This window comes from Pelecanus crispus, chromosome Z (genome assembly GCF_030463565.1).
Source record: "Pelecanus crispus isolate bPelCri1 chromosome Z, bPelCri1.pri, whole genome shotgun sequence".
NCBI lineage: Eukaryota > Metazoa > Chordata > Aves > Pelecaniformes > Pelecanidae > Pelecanus > Pelecanus crispus.
The window spans coordinates 20,458,667-20,481,436 of NC_134676.1; the positions used below are offsets into that span (position 1 = coordinate 20,458,667).

At 40.2% G+C, this 22,770-nt stretch overlaps 1 protein-coding gene across 1 annotated transcript in view; it reads right to left on the minus strand.

Moving 5' to 3' along the window:
• Positions 1-5,632: 5,632 nt before the first annotated feature.
• Positions 5,633-22,770, minus strand: part of CDC20B (cell division cycle 20B) — a 29,751-nt gene continuing 12,613 nt past the window's right edge. The window contains exons 4-11 of the mRNA XM_075726414.1: positions 20,473-20,572; positions 17,625-17,735; positions 15,769-15,965; positions 14,817-14,911; positions 11,441-11,669; positions 10,246-10,371; positions 9,402-9,519; positions 5,633-5,796 (exon numbers count right to left, since the gene is read on the minus strand). Of these exons, the coding sequence (XP_075582529.1) occupies positions 5,633-5,796; positions 9,402-9,519; positions 10,246-10,371; positions 11,441-11,669; positions 14,817-14,911; positions 15,769-15,965; positions 17,625-17,735; positions 20,473-20,572 (1,140 nt within the window). The remainder of the gene's footprint in view (positions 5,797-9,401; positions 9,520-10,245; positions 10,372-11,440; positions 11,670-14,816; positions 14,912-15,768; positions 15,966-17,624; positions 17,736-20,472; positions 20,573-22,770) is intronic.

A 22,770-nucleotide genomic window follows, 5' to 3' on the forward strand; every position in this document is an offset into this window, starting at 1 on the left:
AGCATTTGTAGCTTACACGCTCAGCCATGGAGTCCTTAGATGGGTATTTGTGATACAGGTTTCCAGCATTCTTGCATTGCACATTCAGACAGAGCTCTACACAGATGAGTATTTCTGACCAAGAATCTAATCCAGCTGTTTGTATCCTCACTGCATGCTGTGTATATACTGCACTCTTCTGTATCTGGACTTCTACAAATAACCCTGAAAGTTAGTGAGGTGCTAGGTACAACTCCAGACACCTGAAAAATTTGGTAGTTTCTCCACAGCAGAGCAGGAGCAGATTTCACAGGTGTAGGGGACAGCTGAGCTTCAGAAGATTAAGTTTGACCAACTGCATTTGATTGTGGGACATAATAAGTGTGCATTCCCTAACTATTTGTAACCTCTAGATTTCATCCCTTTATGTACTTTGCGTTTAATAAAGATATGGCAATAAAAATCTACTGCTTGCAGCTGTCAATTTATGTGGAAAGCTCCATCTGTTGCAGTACAGATAGTCTGTGTACATAATGTTTTGGATGTGCAATATGTTTGCAGAATGCAGCAAGATCTAACATTATGTTAAAAAATCAGCTGAAAACCCATCCTCCAGAGAAATGACAGAATGTGTCTCAGCTGGAGTATCAGTACATAAAGTGCTGTTCATAACATAAAACAATCTTAATTTTATGATGCCACTACTGCTGTTTCAGATATGCAGTGAAATTTTTAAGTGTTTTGACAACCACTTGTCAAACAGCAAACAGACCTATTGCGAAAAATGCTTCTGCCCATCTCTGTATTAACAGTCTTGGGCACTTTCAATGCCATGAACACCTCAAACAGGCCTTGATTTTATTTCTACAGAAATAATGAAGGGTGAAGGAAGGACAAGGGGACAAGGCCTGAACTACAGGGGTCTTTACTGAAAGTTTTGATGCTGAACATCTTTTATGTTTCCTGTCCTTTAAAAATGTTACACAGTCAGAACTTTTCACATTCCTTACTCTTCTTCCTAAAATGTTTGTTCTGACTCTTGGGCTGAACACACAAACAAGCACACACACACAGACACAGAGGCACACACAAACACAGAAGCAAAGCAAGAGCAGAGAGAATTCTCAGCCAAGTAAGACTGCATCAGTGAAACTGAGAGGAGAATTTGGCCCACTGACTGGTACTGACACCCAAAGTGTTGACTTTGATTCTGTCTTTAATCACACAGGAAACAAGTAAGACAAGTCCAGACTTTTTCTATTCTTGCAAACTACCAAACCCTTGCTTAGGAAAGAACCGATTCTAAAAACATTTGGAGAACAAAAATATCCTTGTCAATCTAGTGAAAAACCTGTAGCTGATCTTCAAGACAACTGATCACCTAGGGCTATTTCACTCTTCCCATACATTAGTCGTACTTAATTTCTTTCCTCTTTGCCCATTTTTTCACTGTCGCTCTTTCATCCTGCTATAGTATTTTTATCATGTTACTGCTTCTTCTTTTGTCTGCTTCTTCCTCTTCCCTGGAAGTCACAGGCAGCATCCTTGTCAGTGCAAAATCCCACACAAAGCCTATCATTCGGTATTTCTCCATTTTTCAGACACAGTTCTGACCCAAGTGGGGTCAGAAGGAAGGAGAGGTTCTGACCAAGGAGAAGTTTACAATGCATGAAGAAATGTGCAAGAACAAATGTGCAGCCTTCCTCCTGTAACTTGAAATTTAGGATCTACCCCAACATACTTTAAAAACTTGGGTTTTTACATGACTGTTACTTAGTGAATAGTGCAAAATGAGGCAGTGGAACTGGACTTACATGGTAAACAAAAAATTCAAGCCTCTGTCACCACTGCCAGTAGCAGAAACCTGGGGAAAAAAGCAGAAGCAAGGAGATGGAACTGAATTTTCATCAAGGCTGGGACTTTCTCTGATCAAGAGGCATGAACCCATTCCCAATACAGCTCCACCACTATGGAATGGAGCCCATGCAAGTTTATGTACTAGCTAAGAAAAATGGTATGATCATTCAACGTCATTTTGACATCTAGAATGTAACAATTCCTTCTCCCCATGGGTATATGTCATGGTTTAACCCTAGTCAGTAACTAAGCACCACACAGCAGCTCACTCACCCACCCTCTCCCCAGTGGGATGGGGGAGAAAATTGGAAGGAAAAAAAAAAACCCTGTGGGTTGAGATAAAGGCAGTTTAATAGGACAGCAGAGGAAGACAAAATAATAATAATAATGATAAAAGAATACACAAAGCAAGTGATACACAATGCAATTGCTCACCACCCGCAGACCGATGCCCAGACAGTCCCTGAGCAGCGATCGCTGCTCCCCAGCCAACTCCCCCCAGTTTATATACTGAGCATGACGTCATATGGTATGGAATAGCCCTTTGGTCGGTTTGGATCAACTATTCCGGCTGTGCCCCCTCCCAGATTCTTGTGCACCTGGCAGAGGATTGGAAGCTGGAAAGTCCTTGACTAGTGTAAGCACTGCTTAGCAACAACTAAAACATCAGCATGTTATCAGCATTATTTTCACACTAAATCCAAAACACAGCACTATGCCAGCTACTAGGAAGTACCTATTAACTCTATCCCAGCAAAAACCAGGACTGTATACGAGATAACTGGGAGAAATGAAAAGGTATAAACTGTATTACACAAACTAATGCAACATTTTTGTAGGTAGCATCAAGTCAGATAACACAGTGGCTGAAGAACAGTGGACTGTCTGCTAGAGACTATTTAGTGCATGTATGTGCAGAAACAAAAGGATTTCCCAGCCTGAGTTTCTTTAATCCATTTCATTGCATTACAGAGACAATCACTTTGTCATATTGGTCTACCTGGGAAGATACATGCCCTGTATGGGCAATAAAGTTTTTCCTCTTATAAAAATTATTTTTCTCCTGAAGTTTCGGATTCCATGTGTTGTACAGTGCTTGACCTTGGACAGGATTGTAGAGATGCGGGCCTGAATTTAGGCAACTTAAATTTTACTTAATCCTGTGTGCCACATGTGGAGACTCAGCCTTTAGTGAGTACAGACCACAGGTCCAAACAAGCTGACCTCTTAGAAATGGGTTCTGATTTCTGTCTCAGTCTGGGCCTGAATGATATACCAGGCATGTAAGAGGCAATGAGCTAAAAATATGCCATATTATACAGGGAGGAAGTCAGGATTTTGCATTTTGCCCAAGACTTCATATGTTAAGACCTTTGCACTGGCAGAATGAGGCAGCTATGCAAGAACAATCATCTACTTTCAGCAACTGCACACTCTATACCTGCAAGTATTCAGCAACATTACCTGCAAAAGATTAGTGAAGCAGAATCGTGCTGCTTACTGAAGTCCTCAGATTCCTATTACAGAAAGATATTTGCCATGTGAAAGAAACTGATAGTAAAGGAGTCTATCTAGAAAAGAAGCACATCCAGAAAAGTCACCCTAGTATATGTTTAATTTCACTCTAGATTAGTCACAGTCTGGAATTTAAATGCATGCTTAAGTGCTTTCTCAGACATTGCCACAGAATACAGTTACAGGTCACACATACAAGATTCTCTCATATTTATGGGCTGTTGGTTGGTTCTGCTGAAATCAGTGATTTCTCCCACTTTTAGATAGTACGTTAAAATACTTCTGGGGCAATACAGCTTGACCACTCAATAATGAACAAGCATAATTAACTAAGAAATGAGCACTTCAGTCTGAAAGAAATATATTTTCTTATTTTGACAGTTGAGCATCCAGCAAAATATGCTTAGCTTCAATATTGACCACCTCTTTCCCCACCACAGCCCCCCACCCTGTGTTATACATCTCTTCCTGTATTTGGCAAACCAATAGCATTTAGGTACTGTCAAAGGAAAGAGAGAGAATTTCTGGGAGAATCTAAAAAATATATGAGTAAAGAGACTAATTCCAGCACTTTTTTTCCCATTCAAAAGAGAAAAGATGTTTTTAACATTTTAAAAAAAACTTTTAAATTATTTAAAATACTATTTTAAGTATTTAAATCAGTTTCTAAATGTTTGGTAAAATCTGCTGCAACAAACACACTCATATGAGAAGACAGGCACAGTATTAAGTTATTGCCCATTCTTAGACATAAGCTTCTTGGCAGTCATTTCTCAATTGATAATCAACGTTCCCATTTTCTAACCTGTTTTGAACACCACAAGAGATGACGTCAGTAACCAGCAGTTTAGTGGCAGATTTATTGCAAATTAACATCTTACTAGGTTAGAAAGATAAGTGGTCTCAACCTCGCAGACCTAAAGTTAGCAACCACATGATTTATGAACAGCAGAAGATGAGGTTTTAAAAATCCTGAGAACTAAAGACATGACAGTTTCACATTCATTTCCAGAGATAACTTGTGCCCCTGTTAACTTCGCCTCTCTCTTTTCATGCATTTGATCACAGCTTAATTTTCCATGGCCTGACACTGCTCTACTGTCCTAATCTCCCATTCTTCCCCAGCTACAGAAAATATTCTAAATAAATTTCAAGAGGTAAAAAAATAAAATCCAAACCATATGAATTTCTGAGCTCACAGGGTTTTTAATATACAAATGCAGGAGCGAATCCTTACCCCGTGCCTCTTTTCATTCCTAATAATGAAAGCAAAGCTCTGAAAATATCTGTGGATAGAACATGTTTCAAATAGCACTACTGAGCTGCATCTGAATAGCATCTGAAGACCAATACTGACATCCTTAGTTAGCTGTTGACAGTGTATATATTTTACACGGGCAAACTTCTGTTAAAGTCGAAGAGGTTTGGTCCTTTTAAGCACTAAACAAAATTCATAAGAGGGTGACAGCTGCCAGGTTTGCTGACACCCAGAATTAAACTGGTACCCTTAAGGAATGAATGAACTGACTGTTGTGTTTGATCCAAACAACGTGCTTCTTTGACTATGTCCATCTGGCTTATTAACCAGTTGGTTACATAATTATGCATAATAATAGCATTATTATGCAAATATTTATTTTTTAATCATTGTCACACATAGTAGGTGGGTTTAAGGAAAGGAAATAATTCAAAATCCAATAAAAACAGTTTTCTAATTAAGCTAGTTATCATTACCCCTACAAAAACAATAAAGAATTCACAAGAAATCATTTACATTTAGTTACAGTTATATATTTAAGCTAGATCTCTAGAAATATTTAGACAGATTCTGTACCATGATCTGTATGATATATAGAACAATACAGTCCCCTGGACTGGTCTCTGCTGATCCTAGCCTTTGAATGATTCAAGGCAATTTACACAAATTGGCATGTGGTTCCCAATGGGGACGCTAAGATGATGTAAAATTACTTACAAGAATCACAGCTAAAAGCAGGACCTAAGACTTTATGCTGGCACTTGACACAAGGTGGATTCCATCCATGCTTGCTAGTTTAATGAAAATAAATATGGTGTTATTCTTCAGAGTTAGAATATTTTTCTAACTAAAAGTAAGAAAGACAAGCTACTAACATTTCACATGATGGACTGATGTGGAAAATTGCTTTCTCTTGAAAAAATTGTACTATCTTTTGCCATGTTTCCATTGGAAGGAACACACATATTTTGAATTATTGAATGGGCTAAATACATCTAATCACTTGCTTTCAAGGAAAAGAAGTCACAAGAATGAGCTCAAATAACCATTAGAAAAAGCCTTGCTGCTGTGCTTGCTCTCCCCAGACTCATGGCATTTCCACAGACAAGCTATCCCATCGGCCGCAACAGAAAAGAGCCTGCTCTCATCTGGGCTCAGGGCTATATGCAGGACTCTCCCTTTATGACCTGTAAAATAAATATATACAAAAAAAGGAAAGATACATCACAATTCTACACTGATTATGCCAGTCACTTTCACCACCCCCACTGACATTACGGCTTGTTCCACTTTTACTGTACCAGCAAAACATGCTGTACCAGCAAAACATGCTGCATACAATGTGGAAAGCTAGCATCATCCATAGAATATTTCCACATTAAGAAAGAGCTGAAGGCAGTATTTTCTTATGAGGGACCAGGCTTTAACTGCCAGGACTGCACCACATTGAGAAGACATTTCTGTCAAAGGAGAACATTGAACCTGAACACATTTACAACATCAGTCTCAACTGTGTTTGGTAACATGTCTCACTGCTGAGCATTCCCATCTGGCTGCACACTCCTTGCAGACAGTTTGCAGCTGATCCAACAATAATGAGATAGTGTCTCCAGCTGCTCAGTTATTACTGTTAAGGAGATCTTCTAACAGTGATCCCATTAAATAATTTATTGGAATTGCATATTGAGTTTGTCCGCAGTTGTAGAAAACTTCGGGAGTTGTAGTAAACTTAGTAAACACTGAAGGCCAGAAGTTACCTCAGTCTAGCAGCACAAAGAACGTACAAAACCTGGCTATACAAGAATCTCCCTCAGTAGAAGCAACTGAATTTGAACTGAAGGCAGAAGGAGTCTGGTACTAATCTGAGACTGTTGAGACCTGTATTTACCTCACTGCTCTGCCACAGACCTCCTGTATCATCTAGCACAGTGTCAATGCTAAGCAAACCCATGAGGTTTTTAGGCAGGGCGTGAGAAATTAGAAGGCTTTTTACTCTAAGTTACTGGCCATTAGCTTCTCTGGTTGGGTGAGTTACTGACAATCATATAGCTGAGCAAGTCACCCAAGGGTCAAAAAGAAACTTCTGAGACATAGTGTATCTCATCTAAAACAGACCAGATGAACCACATCCTAAAAGTGTGAAGGTATGAAGGAAGTCTTGGGTGACAAACTTCAATGAATGTAGGTGACCTATGTCCTCTCATCATCTGTACCTGAGTTCTCCATAAACACAAGGGGATACCACTTCTCTAGCTCAAAATAATTTTATGAGGATAAACATGTGAGGAACTGTAAAGGCCTCTGAAACTGTGGTACTTATCACAACGGTACCTGATGAAGATCCACAGGGCTGTTGCAGACGGACAGTCTGTCCTCACTTTGCAAAGCTGCTACAATGGCTCTCTGGAGCCACTGTGACTAAAAGCAAATATCTACTGTCCTGGTGCTGAGTTACATGTGACTTTCTGACTACAATTTTGACAACACCACTAAATTATTTCAGCAGAGATTAATTTTCAGGTTCTGCTCCTTCTTAAGTTATTGAAGTGTACATGATCTTTGTCAATACTTAAGACCATGAGTTTACAACTCAGTGAATTCTTTACATTGTCTCTGTTCAGTGTCTGTAACAACTCTGAAGGAAGAGCTGGGATTGTTGTATTTGGAGGCATTCAAAAATATCCACAACACTGACTGAAATTTGATTAATAATTTCAGTCAAAAGGAAGTGAAGGGGAATGGGGAGAAACCAGAATAGTTTAAATTATTAATTTCCATGTTTTCTGAGCAGAGTCTTCTGGTTTTATTTCTCTGTTTCAAGATCACATTCAGATATTTTTTAAAGCAATTATGTATTTTGTTTGCTTATATGTTTTCTTTGATCTACCACTTTTCTAAGGGGAGGGCATTTACATCCATCATTTTTTTCTAGTAAATTACTCAATAGCTCTACCAGAAGTATCTCAAAAATGGACTCACTGCTATAAAAAGGTTACCAGCTTTCAGTCATTATTCTGTTCTGAATATGCTCAGTAATAGGCAACCTCACATTACTGAAGTACTCAACAGTAGCTGACTGCTTCATGCTGAGGTCTTCAGCATCTTGCAGGAGGATTAAACAATGAGATTCAGTTATGATTTATCTTCATTTCTCTGGGTGTAAAATCTGTGTGGTTAAGGGTGTCTGAGGCTGACTTAGAACCATCTCACAATCATCCATCACAGTATTTTTTCTGAACATATTTTGATACATTGACAATTTCTTCAAACATTCAATTGCTTATAGTAAGGTATTAAGAGTCTTCATAAGCAGGAATATATATGTGTAACAATCACCTGGTCTTTTTGTTCATGAAAATTAGTTTCTCTTGCAGATAAGTAAACTGAATAGGAAACAGGATGACAAGCAACCCTCCAGCTTCACCAAATTACCAATGCATTTGACTAATATGGTAAATGTTTCACACCATACATTATTCTCAAAGGTAAGGTTAAATCTAGGTTTCATTTCGAATAGTATATTTAAGACTTAGAAAGATTTGAGAAACGTCAAGCTACAGTAGTTAAGACTAATGATCATGTCACTTTCCAGACCGTTTCTCAGAACATCACACATCATTACCTTAAGAGCTGTACATAAATGAGTAGGGATAAGGAAGGACAGGCAACACAGACAAGCAGCATCACACAAGGATAATGTGTAACCAGATCCACATAATGTCTCTGCTGTCCTCGCTCTTCTGTCCATCTTTGTTTTGACTCTCCTGTGCTTTTCTCTTACTCTTTCCTAGTGTCGAAGCCAAGTCCCTGGTTCCACCCAAGTCCCTGGTTCCAAGGGCAGCATCCCAGTATAGCTGGGATTTAATAAATCAGGAATTTAATAAATGCCTTCAAATGTAGCAATAGGGTACAAAATGTATTTGTAAATCTAAGTTGTCAGGTTAAAAATGAAAACTTCTTCGGCCATATCTTGTCAGTGAGTGTGAAAAAACAACCATACTTGGGAAAATGCAGCCAGTGCACAAATAATTTGTTATTTTCCTTTAACTTCAGATACTTCTATTGAATCACTTCAGTTAACAAGTGAAACAAGTAAAACTTAATGGATAGGAGTGACAGCAAGGACCAGAAACAAGAAGGCTTAATAGCAAGGAACAACTTTCATGTGTAGCGTAGCCCTACAGCGCCATGGAGCAATACAGAGCTGCAACGAGACTCCAGTTTCCTCTAGCTGTCAGCATGGTACAAGGGAAACATGCTGCACCACCTTGCTTCACCGCCAGAATCATTCATTAAAACCCAGACAGCTCTAAATAACACATGGAGACTTATTTCAAACATAATTTGGAATCTGTTTCAGAATCCTTCCATGATGAGCTGCAAAATCGAAGAGCTGCATCTACTTTGTGTCATCTAGAAGGCCGTCAGCCTAGAATATATTGGAAGCAACCTGACATTAGTACACTCACTCTAGGCCTAGTAAGCTTTAGGGGAAAGTGGAAATCCACATCCTGCACCTGGAATGGCCTTGGCAATTATAGGAGAGAATCCCATCATTAAAACCAAGGAATTTACAGAAGCAGCTTATACTATTATCTTAATAAGTCAACCTTTACAATCCCATGAATCAGGATTGTGCATATGAATGCATGTGTGCAGGCAAAGGGAGAATGTGTAGGTGACTGCTCTTTTAATTCTCTTTTTACATAAATGCATAAGGTATGCACTTGCAAAAACATAATTAGACAGATAGTTAACTGAAATAGTTAAAACTATTCACTGAAATACTTGCCATAGAGTTCTGATGAATTGGTAAGCATGGGATACTTCCATATTTTCATCTGATTTCCAGGAAGGCCTTGTCCAGTCATCAATTCACTGGTTTTGGGTAACCAGAGCAAGGAACAAATCTATTGTAATTTAAAATTCTCCTTTAGTTTTCAGAAAGGGTCAACATACACCATTCAGTAGATTTGAAATGTTATCTACAATGTTCAACAAGCTCCTGAGAAATAGTCCCAGCAGAATATTTACTTATTTAGAAGGATCGTTTCATTCCTTAAAACACTTCAAAGTATAGTTGCCTTATTGTCCTATCTAAATGTGGTAACAGCCTATCAGTATAAAACCAAAGCCCTTCAAACACATCCTCGGCTAAGCTGTAATAGCTCCAGAAAAATCAACATCTATGCTGCTTTACTCCAGCTGAGATCTGTTCTTCTGTCTCCTAATATTCGAACTCCAGAGACAGATGTTTGCCCTCTGACTCTTACACCTCTTCTCACCCCAGCACTCTGGGAATTTTCCCTTCCCCTCAACATTCTCTCCACATCAAGAGCTTTGGCCAAAACTATTATTGCCAGTAAGGACAAGATGATGAGAAGTGTCTGGCTCCAAGACCACCTCCTCTTCAATCACTTCTGTGTGGAGACAGAAGTGGTGAATGAGAAAAAACAAACTGCTTCTGAGTCCAATCACACAGTGCAGTGCCGAATGTAGCACAATTGCACATCCAGAGAAAATCCTGCTGTTCATCTAACCGCAGAGCCACCCTCAAAGTCAGTGGGAGTTTGCCAGATGAACACAGCTATACAAGGAGAGCATAGCCTAAGTATGCAGACATTTCATCATTTCACCTGAGAATCTGTAGCTGCACTTTGGATGATTTTCTCACGATTTATGTCCCAGACACGCAAAATCCCATCTTTCATTCCACCCCCTGTAGCAAGGACTTTGGACTGCCAAGGACACCAGTTCATAGCCTAAAAAAAAAAGAAAAAAGATGCCAGAACAGACTAGGAGGTTAGCTGCAAAAGCAGAGTAGTTTTTGCTTAAAATCCTACTTGGGAAAATGAACTGCAACAAGCACCCAGAATGTACACACACAGCAATGTAGGATCCCAAAACTCCAAATGCTGTTTCCCTTGCCATTGCCTCACAGCAGCCTACACTGTCCCACATATATGCATAAAACTCCAGCTTCTCTGCTTACCCTTCACAGGCCACAGACTCACACCTCAGTACCAGAAGAACCCAGCAGGATAGAGTCTTACTGCCTAAGCCAAGCCATCACAGAAGCCTAACCAATGTGACTTACAGGGCTTAGAAGAGACCTGGTTTCTTCTGAGGTATTTCCAGGATATGCCTAAGGCCCAGACTCTACGTGAAGAAAAGCTTCTAAGAACTCAGTTCCACCTGTTTCAATAAACTCCTCTGACCCTTTAACCCCAGCACTTCAGGATAGCCTCAGGCTCTTTCGGGAGGATAAGCAGCTTATAAATGCTGGACTCCCCTGCCTCTTATTGGTAATACCGGGCCTCTCTCCTGAACACAGTGGGACTTCAAAAAGATGAAGAATCTTAAATTGTCTCATTTCCAGTTTCCTACTTCAGATTATTTGCTACCAGCAATGACATGAAAATATGGGCAGAAAGGCAAAAGAAACCTCGTATTTAAATGAATTGCAGCAGAGAGAATTTTCCAAAACTCCAAAAATTGGAAGACCTTGTTTGTTAACTTGGAAGTATTGTGCCACCAAATTTTTCTGTGCAAGGCAGAGAGATAGAGGAGAAGGCTGTAAATTTTATTTCTATTTGGCATTATATTTACAAAGGCCTACTAATACAGTAAAATTTCCTAATCAAAGCCCTAGCAAAGTTATCTGTGACTTGGAACGAGGAGAACTGGTCTTAAAATTAACTGCATCTCAGACAGGGAGAAGAAACTAATAGATATCAATGAGATAATTTGAAAAATTCCCTAACTGTCCACATCCACAATGTGATTTCATGAGAGCAAATACAGAAAAGCAGACATCCCTTCTCCGTATACCTTAACTGCTGAGGAATGAGGTATGGTTTTCAGTGGCTGTGACTGCAATTTCACACCAGGGTCAGTAGCCCAGATATTCAATACACCATCACTAGACCCACTTGCCAGCAACTGGTTGGTTAGTGACCATTTCAGGCTGCAAATACTTTCTTTGTTTTGGCAAAGAGTCCCAACATGGTGCTGAGCAACCCGAACATCATGGTGATGAATAGATCCTAGTCGTGAACCACTGTAGATAAGAAAAGACAGCATGGGTTTAATGCTAAAGAAGACAAGCTGTATTATCACACTGATGTTTCTTCAGCGGTTTCCGAAGCAAACCACATCAGAGTGAAACGTGTCTGCACAACAACAGTATTTCAGTAAAAGGAAACACAAACCATCTATCAGAAGCACACCCTGACTGCAGACGTGGCTGACAGCAGAAAGGAGCTAAGCAGCTGCTCGGTTCAAGCCAGGCAGAATACCTGTTCTCTCTCATGGTTTTAATTTCCCTGAAGCTATGTTGCATTGTATGCCACTAATCTGTACTCTGTTCAACTGTCAAGCTATTTAATGTAAAATATTTCCTGTTCTTCATGAAAAAACATTTTGCAAGATGATTTTTGCCAAGGCCAGATACGACTCCATGCCCAACAAAGAGGCAGTGTAAAACTGCATTGCTCTGGGAGAGGACTTACTAGCGACTAAGCATGTTCTTTCATTCTGTCCCTTCCCTTGTCTCCTTTCTCCCTCCCACTTCCAGGCTTAAAGAAAATCTGCACAGCTTGACGCTGTTGCACTAATTGCCTGTTAGGAAATGTATGCATGGTTCTACAGCCAGCATCATCAGTCTACCAAAGGAAGGAAAAAAAACCCTGCCTGGAAGCACAACTACTGTTAGAGCTTTGCTCCCAGATATGGGTTTTACACATCAATAGTAGAGTTGAACTGAAAATACTGAAAATACCTTGCAGTATATTTTCTTTTCCCACCTTTCTAACGACATTGCCTACATTAAACCTATCACAAAACAGAAGAGCTTCCTGCTGGAATTCACACTTCCAACTATTATGGTAACACTGAAAAATCAACAAGTTCAATACCATCTTTCTGGGTATCTGAGAAACTGAGAAAAGCTATCTGACATTACTGCAGTAGACTAATTCAAGGCAATAATGACTGGAGACTTTTCCATACTGCAATCAGTCAGTTTTGTGTGTGCACTTTTAGAGCTTCCAAATCACTCAACTTGCATCTGAAAAAGCTTTGAGAGCCAGTGTGGAAAAGTCTCCAGCATCAAGGCTGTCTCTCCAACATTCTCCCCTCACCAGTAGGCTGGGCATGGACAAGATCTTGGGAGGGGACATAGCCAGGACAGCTGACCCAACCTGACCAAAGGGATATTCCACACCCTATGACATCTGCCCAGCAATAAAAGCTAAGAGAAGGGGGAGGGGCATTCGTTATTACGACATTTTTTTTCCAGAACAACTGCTATGCGTACTGAAGCCCTGCTTCCCTGGAAGTGGCTGGTCACGGCCTGCTGATAGGAAGTAGAGAATAAATCTTTGGTTTTTCTTGCTTCCACATGTGGCCTTTGCTTTTGCTTTATTAAACTGCCTTTATCTTGACCCCACGAGGTCTTTTTTCCATCTTATCTTCTCTCCCTCCCCATCCTGCTGAGGAGAGGAGTGATAGAGCAGCTTGGTGGGCACCTGATGCCCAGCCAAGGTCAACCCACCACACCAAGAGAAACAGAATTCAGTTGCCAGCATTGGCTTTATTAAGGTTTTCAGTAATTCTAGTGGTATGAGTGGGAAAGAACTAAGCTCCTAAGAATCCTGGCTGAAAGGACACTTCTCCACTTGGCATCCAAAGAAATCAGAATTATTTGCTTTTGACATGGAAGATGGCATTTGCTAAAGACAAAGAGAAGCCAACAAAATTTTTATGACAGATTAATTTATGGTACTGAAATTTATTTACAGGTTCATGATAATGTGGTGTTGGACCATTTTTAACCACAGAAATTAGTATATAATGCCCAAGTATCAATTGTCCACAGTGAAGTTTACTGTAAGAATGCTGCTCTTATTTTAGTAACAATGAATATTAACTCCACATCTGTTTTTCTACTTATACAGATATTTTAACTCTGCCAGAATGAACTGGTTAGTTTCAAACCTAGCAAGAGAAGTAAATGCTATCTCAACCTAATCTGTCAACCATAACTGTAGTTCACAGGTTCATGCTGAATTTTATCATCAGTTTCTACTCAGAGAGATCTGTAATTTAAGCTTCTGTTCTTTTCACTCCTTTGGCCAAGCTGAAATGCAAATTAAAACTAATGCTCACTGTAATAGGGTTATGCCACTTGGCACTGGCAGGATGTTCTAGCTGCATCCTTTTAACTTAACCCACCCAGCGTACCTACCTACTCCAGCAACAGCATTTTATTAATCAGTTGTTTATTTGGTATCCTTGTACCTCATTCCACCCAGCAGACCTAATACAATCAAAAGCCACAGCATCTTGTGAAATCAAAATAAAACTACCTCTAGTGTTCCTATCCAAAGATATTAGTTTCATTTTGAGTTTAACAGTAAAGTCAGTCCACCCTTGCTGTTATTTCTGCATTTAAGTAAAACAGAGGACTATCACATCATTTTAATATCGTAGAAGCATCCATCATAAACAAGTCTGCCCTCAGCCCCTTCAAGTCTGAGTCAAAGATCTGAAACAGAAAGTGGGAGGAAAAAAACACAAAAGCATACACTTGATCTTTCTCATCTGAGTCACCATATTGAAATGATTCCTAAATACAAAATATTCACCAGCTAGTGTAAAATTCACCCTTGGCAATGCAAAGGTCAACCACTTCAGTCCTCCTTGGGTTGTGGATAACAACGAGCTGGCCTTCCCTGGTAGATATTCAGCTAGAGAGGTGCGCAACTGTAACAGCTCTGTTTCACTGTGCCTCTGAAAAGCGAGATGCAGTCTTGCTATTAATGGAGGGGTAGTCTAAACTACATGCCCTCTCCCCAGCACCAGGCAGGCTATGATTTTTGGAATCCAGACACACTGGAGACAACACCATTGCAAGCTCAGGCTTTGCATAAAACCAGAGCCACAGCCTCCACATCCTAGTGAAATTCTGCAAGCGGTGACAGCTTTCTGGAAGGAGAGTAAGAAACAGAGACTAAAAAGGCAGGCCAAATCTCCTTTGGCTGCTTTCCTGCCACACAGTAAATCTATGATTTCTGAGATGGACGATAAGTAGAGGGACTGGATAAATCACCTTTGAGCAAAGCCAATGAAAAGAGTTAAAATGAGTGGGACATTTTTCCAAGTAAAAGCAGCAGAAGTCTTTCTGGGAATATACTATACCACTCACCTGCTCAGAATATAATGATTCCAGCTCAGAGCTCCAACTACAGACAGGTGACCAAACATATTTCTTAACCTCTTTTTGGTTTCAATGTCCCACAGCTGCCGATCCAAAATATACAAGAAATACAAACTTAACAACAACTTTCCAAAAAGGAAAAATATGTTTTTCTCTTCATTTGTTTGCAAGTAAGCCACTGCCCCGTTCTGATCTGGCATATGGACAACCTCAAAGCTCATTTACTTCACAATTAAGACAAGAAGGAGTATTACCAAATTTTGGCACCTATATCAGTGATGCTGAAGTCAGACAGGATTGAAGGGAATGCACATCTCTGAGTTTAAAGCTATTTATTTGCATGTCAGTATTTGGAAGTCATACTTGAATGCACTGGCCTTCAGTACCTTCAGATTGCTGACTCAGGACTGCAGCAGGTAGGTCCCATATTATCTAGCATCTCAGCCAAGGTCCCACAAAAATCTATAACAGCAGGCTGAGAGGTATGTGTATAATCAGACTGAAGTCAATTTCTCATGTATGAATCCGTAAGAAGAGTTTTTGCTTGAGTTCTCAAGGCATTGATCACTAGAGTGGTCTTATCAAGAGAGAGACAAGAAAAAATAGCCTGTGCTGAGCAAAATAATTTAATGGAAGAGTTCCTCTTATTGGTGGAAAAAAAAATCTGATTGTCTCTGGACAACTGAATCATTAATTCAGTCATCGGCTTTTTAGTGGCTTCAGAGGCTCCATTACATATAGATAACACTGGGTATCACTAAGCCATTCAGGAAGGTGCAGCATGATACAGGGAAGTGCTTATATTGTCTCCAGCAGAGTTCTTCTGTAGTTTAGTCAATCTTTTTAATTTGCTTCCTGAAAAAAAAAATCAGTATCAAATTGTCTTGTGGCCACTTCAGCTAAAAATGAAGAAAGACTAAAAAAGTAAATTATCTAGTACTTGCACTTCTCCATCACTGGTGCCAATTGCAAGGCAAGTTCCTTCTTTTATCCAAGCCAGAGATGAAATGTATTTGGAACTGGAATTCAAATCAATGCTTTCAACGGCTTGAAGAGTTCCTCCATTCCAGATGTGTGCAGCAGGTCCTACAGCAATAGCAATGAGATTTTCAAGGCTCCAGTCCAGTATGTTTAGATCTGGAAGAAAGCTACTAAAAATTACTGAAAAAAAAGTTGTAGGTAATTGCATGGGGAGAGGGGGAGTATGGTTTGGTGGAGAGACGCTTTTTGTTTTTTAGTAGCTATGGAAAAACTTCAAGGGAATGCTTCTGTGAAACCATTAATAGCATATATTCCTTCTACATGAAGGAGAGTATCTTTAATAAGCCAAGGTCTTCATAAGGCTAATCTCCAGACTCATATGTTTGCACAGCAGGATCTGACTTACAGCTTCCTGACTAGAATTTTTTAATCTATCACCCTGTATTTTGGATTGCCACATCACTCACTCTAATTTCTATCACCAGAAATGAGGCTCCTCCACCAACAGCTACAGTTCCAAAAACACCCTTGTTCCAAGGTAATTCTTGTTATTGAGAAAGACATAGGAGGGAGTCTATATGCTACAGTCTGTCCTGCACCCTCAGGGTAATGATAACATTCACCCTGCACAAGACAGGAAAAACAAATGCAGAAAGGAATTAGGGAAATTCTGCTCCTCACCTTCAGAGCTTGCTCAGCAATCATATGATGGAAATACTGTTTTCCACCGTCCCTGTTGCTCTGTGCATTGCACTTGCAGATCCTGGCAAAGCAAGTCACTACAGCAATTAGCCTCAGAATAGCCTGCTGTGTCAGGTAGGCCAGAAGAAGCTGGTACACAACATTTAATATCAACCCAGGGCATTTCCCCATGTCAAGGAAAATCCTCAGCTGTCCATTTAGGGCAGCTTAAAAGTAATTTTGTATGACACCTGCAGCACAGAAGATTATTACCATAGGCTGAGTTCTGACATCATATTTCGGTAACTAAAATCACTCTGAAGAACAGCTGAATCTGTCAGTCAGCTGTTTGCCTACAGTCCTGGTTGTTGCAGCCAGAAATAAGTATTAAGAAATCACTTCCAAAGACTTCTGTTAGTGCTGTTAGTCTTGGGACATACCTTGTGCACAATCAGTGTAAATCATACAAACAAACCTTTGTCCTGTTCATAGATATAAATGAACACTTGTAAGGATATGTTGAAAAACCCTCCACAGTGACAAGTCGGAACACTTGCACATACGGAGTTGTTCGTTACATCTTACAAAGTGTTAAAACATGTATTTGCTGCTGTAGAACAGAGATCCATGCATGTTCATGTGTAACTTGTGCATTTTTAATTTTTGCCTGTGCACCACCAAAGACGTGAAGAATTTAGTTCAGAAGGTATCTATCATCCAAATCATAAACAACATCACTGATGTCTCCCAAAATAAGAGAATTCAAAGTCTGCTCAATAAAGTTGCTGCTGTGTTGACCGGCTGCTAGATATCGAAGGCTGATAGCTGCAACATTTAACTTAATTAAGCAGAGGTAAATATATTGGTTTGATTTGAAAGTTACATTGAGATCTATAGCTGAAGGAAACTGCATGAGAGTTAGGTAGTATTGATTCTAGGGTTTGATCAGTTATGTCTCCATCCTGGGACAGGCATTTTTCAAAGATGCATCCTTATAAGAAGAATGACATCATGCATATGTCCTGCAGAGCTTCTGTTTTATGTGAAGGGGACACACCTTCATCATCCTTCTTGAAACATACATAAGAATTCCCAATCTCTGCAAAAACCACCACAAAGGAGAAATTAACTTACAGTAATCATTGCGCAAGCCAGTAATATGAAGCCTCACGTCTGGCTCCAACGGTATGGAAGGCTTCATGATGGTAACAGCTCTGAACTCATTCTGGGTCCCCCCTTGGCATCCTGTATTTGAAGATTCATCACAAACAAATCAGTAATGCAAAACACCACCAGTTTTTCTCAGGCCTAAGCCTTTCACATTCTCACTATATTTGTCTTTCCATGGTCCAGAAGAGGCCAGAAGGGTCTAATTTATCCTGGGTAGGCCCAAAACACTAGACACACTAAACTAGGTGAAAGCCACCTTTTACCACATCTTTCAAACCTCCACAGATTTACTCAGCTAGAACGGAGAATAGGATCCACTACATTTTGTTTAATTTGTACCACAGCTTAGTACAGAACATGCGGGTTTCGTCTTTTTCACCTTATTTTTCTGTCAAAAGCTGTTAGTAGCAGAACGTTTCATATGTGCTCTCCCACTTCAAACCCCCCCTCATACAGCAATTAATTTTTTTTCTTTCTGGTGTTAATTTCCCACCAAAAGGTCTCCCCCATCAATACCGAACCACAGGAAAAGGTTTTTAAAGCACATGCACTTTGATCACAGCACACTAAGCTTATGACAACAGATAAGCAAGAAACAAAAGCAAATACAAGTATGAGCAAGCAGAAGAGTCATCCTTTGTGGTCATTGGCTACATCATGCTGCAAGGACCCCCGAACATCATAGAAAAAAGCCAAATCATTAGCACTATGAATCATTTAATGATAGATTTTTATGTGTACAAAATTATCTTCCTGTAACGTGCAGAGCAGAAAGCTGGAGATTCACATTTCTGTACTTTTCTCTGTTCTTTTTCCTTTTTGAGTTATTCTCCAGAGAGGAGTATTTAGAACGAATATCAAAAGTTTCAGGGGCAGAAGATATTACTTACCTCTACAATTAACCTTCTCTGTTCAAAAAAAATTCAACACTGACAAAGTTTTTGTACTCTGTAACTGAAATACACACATAAACATCCTATATGGAAGTCCAATGACAAATTGTGGAGAACTTACTTCACACAGTCCTTCCCTACCCTGTCTTCAATCTTCTCCCCTAATCCAAAATTTGTTTCTGCCAGACAACAAATGTTTCCCCTCTCAGCTGTGGTACCCCCTCTCTCTCCAAATAAAAGACTGAAGATGAGCAAGAAGGCAGCCATAGTGATTTTCTTCTGTATCTAAAATGTTGTGGAGTTAAACAATTGAGCAGGCTTGCAGGAACGACCTTCCCAGACCTGCCCAATGGGATATGTAACACTGCATTTCAACACTAAAAAGGTCTAATATCACTGAAATGAGATTTCTCTGCATAGAAAAATCTGTATTTCTAATATCTAGATTTTTGGTTATTTTTTGAAAACTTTCCCAAACCTTTCTGAACCCAGCCAACTAAGATAATTCAGGAAACCTAAGGCACTTAATTTTAAGAATTGGATGAATGTCGACACTTCTGAAACACTCTGAAAATGTTTTTCTTCTTTAACATTGGTAGCTGGTATTGAGCAGTGAGATACAAAGGATGAAATCATCCCTGTAACTCATCTCAGATTTCTCTTCTCTTATGAGTAATTCATCTACCCCAAATTCATACTGATCATGCTTTCAGCTCTATTCATGTACTTCATAGACACATGAATGTACATAACAGGCTTTCTGATTAGTGGAAATTAATCTTCATTACACCATTTTGTGCTATTTTGCTTGAGTACTAGCAGATCTCACTGACTTTTGATAGGATTTTGGCTCTCACATGCTTGTGTCACTTCTCAAAATGAGACTCAGGAAGTGGTAAGCGGTCAGTACTGTCACACCAGACCACTTGATCAACAAGTAGGTGGGTGGAATAAAAACCAGTATTCCTGATACTTGTATTCATTTGCCATCAAGAAAAAAAACCACTGTGACTAATCCCTATACCGTTGCTATTGACTGCTCTGAAATGAGTCTTATTTGCATGGAGAGGAGCAACAAAGGAATATATAAATCTATCACATAGCCGAAAACTTCTTCTACAGGGGCTGAACTCCAGATTCATAAAGAAGCTGTTTCTCACTGTTTTCACATGAGCATGAATCAGGCCCTGACTGGCAAGAACCTGTCATACACAGAAATAGCCAGACCACCACAACAAATCATCTGTCTAAGACAGAACACAATAAAATATTGGTCTGATATTTAATGAACTGCCTCATACTCAAATAACTCTGGGAATAACTGTATTATTTCACAGGTTAGCTCGTCACATCCCACCTGTTTTCCAGTTGCCTGATCATTCACACTCCCTTATGCTCATTCATTCCTAGGATATCTTTTGGAGCAAATTAACCAACTCCCCCACAGAAGAAACCAGAGGCAGTGGTAGGGGCAGTCTAGTCCAGCTACCTTTCCCTACAGGTAGGAGCAACAAGACCCCACCATATCTTCATGCCTTGTGCTCTCACGTACCCAACAGTCTATATGATACATATCCTGTGCCCATTCTACAGCACAACCCCACGTTATTTGCAGGGTTCTGAAACTGAAAATCCAAAAGGAAATTAATGTTTTAGGGCCACCAATGCATCAGATGGGGCCCAAGGGAGAGACAGGTAAAATAGCAGGGGTTAACCACACTGGAATAAGTGGAATATTATCTCTTCACAGGCAGTGGGAACTCTAGAAGTAGCCCCGAGCAGCACAGATCTCAGCCACTTTGTATTATTCTGTAACACTTGCTGGAACAGGTAGATGCACTTGCTTGTCCAGTAAAGATGCAGCCTGCTGTATCTTGCTGTTCAGTGTGCATGAGAATATTTGCTATATTGGAACATACCTTTCCAGATGCAATTGGTATTTTCACAGACCTTCATGTCACCACTTTCTGCAATGCTACACCCAACCTCCTGGACCGCTGGAAGCTGAGAAGGACGTTTCTGCCAATACATTGAAGTGAAAACATGACTGAATGAAGAAATCTGTCAAAAAACGTCTTTAAGCATCACGGATAACACAATTCCCATCAAAGGGCTCAACACTCATTACATAAAGACTTCAAAACAGTTTGGCTCTTAATGGAAGATCAGTAACAAATACAGAATACCAGTGTCCAAACCATGTGGTCTAACTTTAGCCACCATCCTTCCTTCCATAAAACACCAATTAACTGCTAATGATCACACAAACTTTTAAACAAAGCTGTTTGAATAAGGCCATCTTACCAGTGGAAGAGGTCCCAGGCCCTCTACATCTGTAGGCACTACCACAGGTCACCTGCCAAACCTTAGTGCCCTCTTGTCCTCTTCTGAATTGGCATTTGGGCTAATTTTACCAGCATACAATGCCATGTTTTCTGCACACAGAAAGTAAGTCTGATGCCTCAGGCTTGCTCTATGAGGGGAGATCAGTTTTGTGGTGCATACACTGCAGGGCCATTGATTCCAACATGTGACCTACTGGATGTCAGAGTCCTCTCTCAAACCAGGGTCCCAGAGCCTGGACTCCATGATCCCATTCCTTAAACCAGTATTACAATATGAAACTGAAAATATATACAAGGTGTCTCGGAGGAATAATATTTGTTTAAATTAATTACATTATCATTTCCTTGGGTGTCAAAGAAACAGATGATTCAGCAGACAAAGATAAGAAAAGGGAGATCTGAATTGTTATTGGAACTTTTTTCAAAAAAAAATTAGCTTAGGGCTTTAGCCAAGATTCAGGCAAAGGCTCAGATCAGCTCACACAGGATATGAATGTCTTCACCAATCCTAGCAATATGCATTTCTTCACAATGTTGAGTTGAATGCTCTGATGCCAGTTGTCTGTTTGAACTGTAATTATTTACAGTCAGGTGGAAATGCAGCTGATGTTTTTACCAGCCACTTAAGATTAGTATGTTCTTCCTCCAATGTCTGTGAAACCTATCCTTCCAAGCACACTCAGTGTTACTCTTCTTCAAAACCCCATTGCAATCACAATAAGAAATGTCTTACAAAAACATAGCTAGAGAAAAAAGTGTTCCTCCTTTATATATCACAGCTGTTCTACAGCAGGCTTTCAGCTTTGAGAGGCACTTTCTGTATGATTTATATAGACAACTTGGCAGAATGCTAATCAGATTGCTTGGATCTGTGTCCCGCTAAAACAAGTGCAGACATTTCTGTGGAAAACCGATTGTGCATACAAGGAAGTAATCTTTTGGCCCACAAAGAGACCACACATATTCACTGGAATGTGAGAAGATTTTCTTTCCAGTGCATCCCATCCCTTTATGCTACCAGGCAGCACAAATTAAATAGTCATTAATTACTGTATCTGAGAAGATTAATAGACTTTCACATGGTTTTAACCAAGACTGACTTCCAAATTTTTTTAGGAAGAACTTGGGTTTTGGTCATCCCACAATGTTATCTCAAAGACCCCCACATCACACTTGCAGGAATGGTTGTGGTCCTTCATGTAGAACTCTGAATATCTTAGTTCTAACTCAGCTCCTGCTTGTAAATTACAGTGTGATCTAGGTAAGTCTCTTCACTGTAGAGACGAAAGGCTGACACATGGAAGACTGACCGCTGGTTCATATTGGGACCAGTACTGTTTAGTATCTTCATCAATTATATAGACAGTGGGATCGAGCGCACTCTCAGCAAATTTGCAGACGACACCAAACTGAGTGGTGTGGTTGACATGTTAAGGGATGGGATGCCATTCAGATGGACCTGGACAAGCTCGAGAAGTGGGCCCATGTGAACCTGATGAGGTTCAACAAGGCCAAGTGCAAGGTCCTGCACCTTGCAGGTGCCCTGATATCAGGGCAACCCCCGATATCAGTACAGGCTGGGGGTGAAGGTATTGAGAGCAGCCCTGCGGAGAAGGACTTGGGGGTACTGGTGGATGAAAAGCTGGACATGAGCCAACAATGTGCACTCACAGCCCAGAAAGCCAACTGAATCCTGGGCTGCATCAAAAGAAGGGTGTCCAGCAGGTCAAGGGAGGTGATTCTGCCCCTCTACTCTGCTCTGGTGAGACCTCACCTGGAGCACTGCATCCAGCTCTGGAGCCCTCAGCACAAGAAGGACATGGACCTACTGGAGCAGGTCCAGAGGAGGACCACAAAAATGACCAGAGGGCT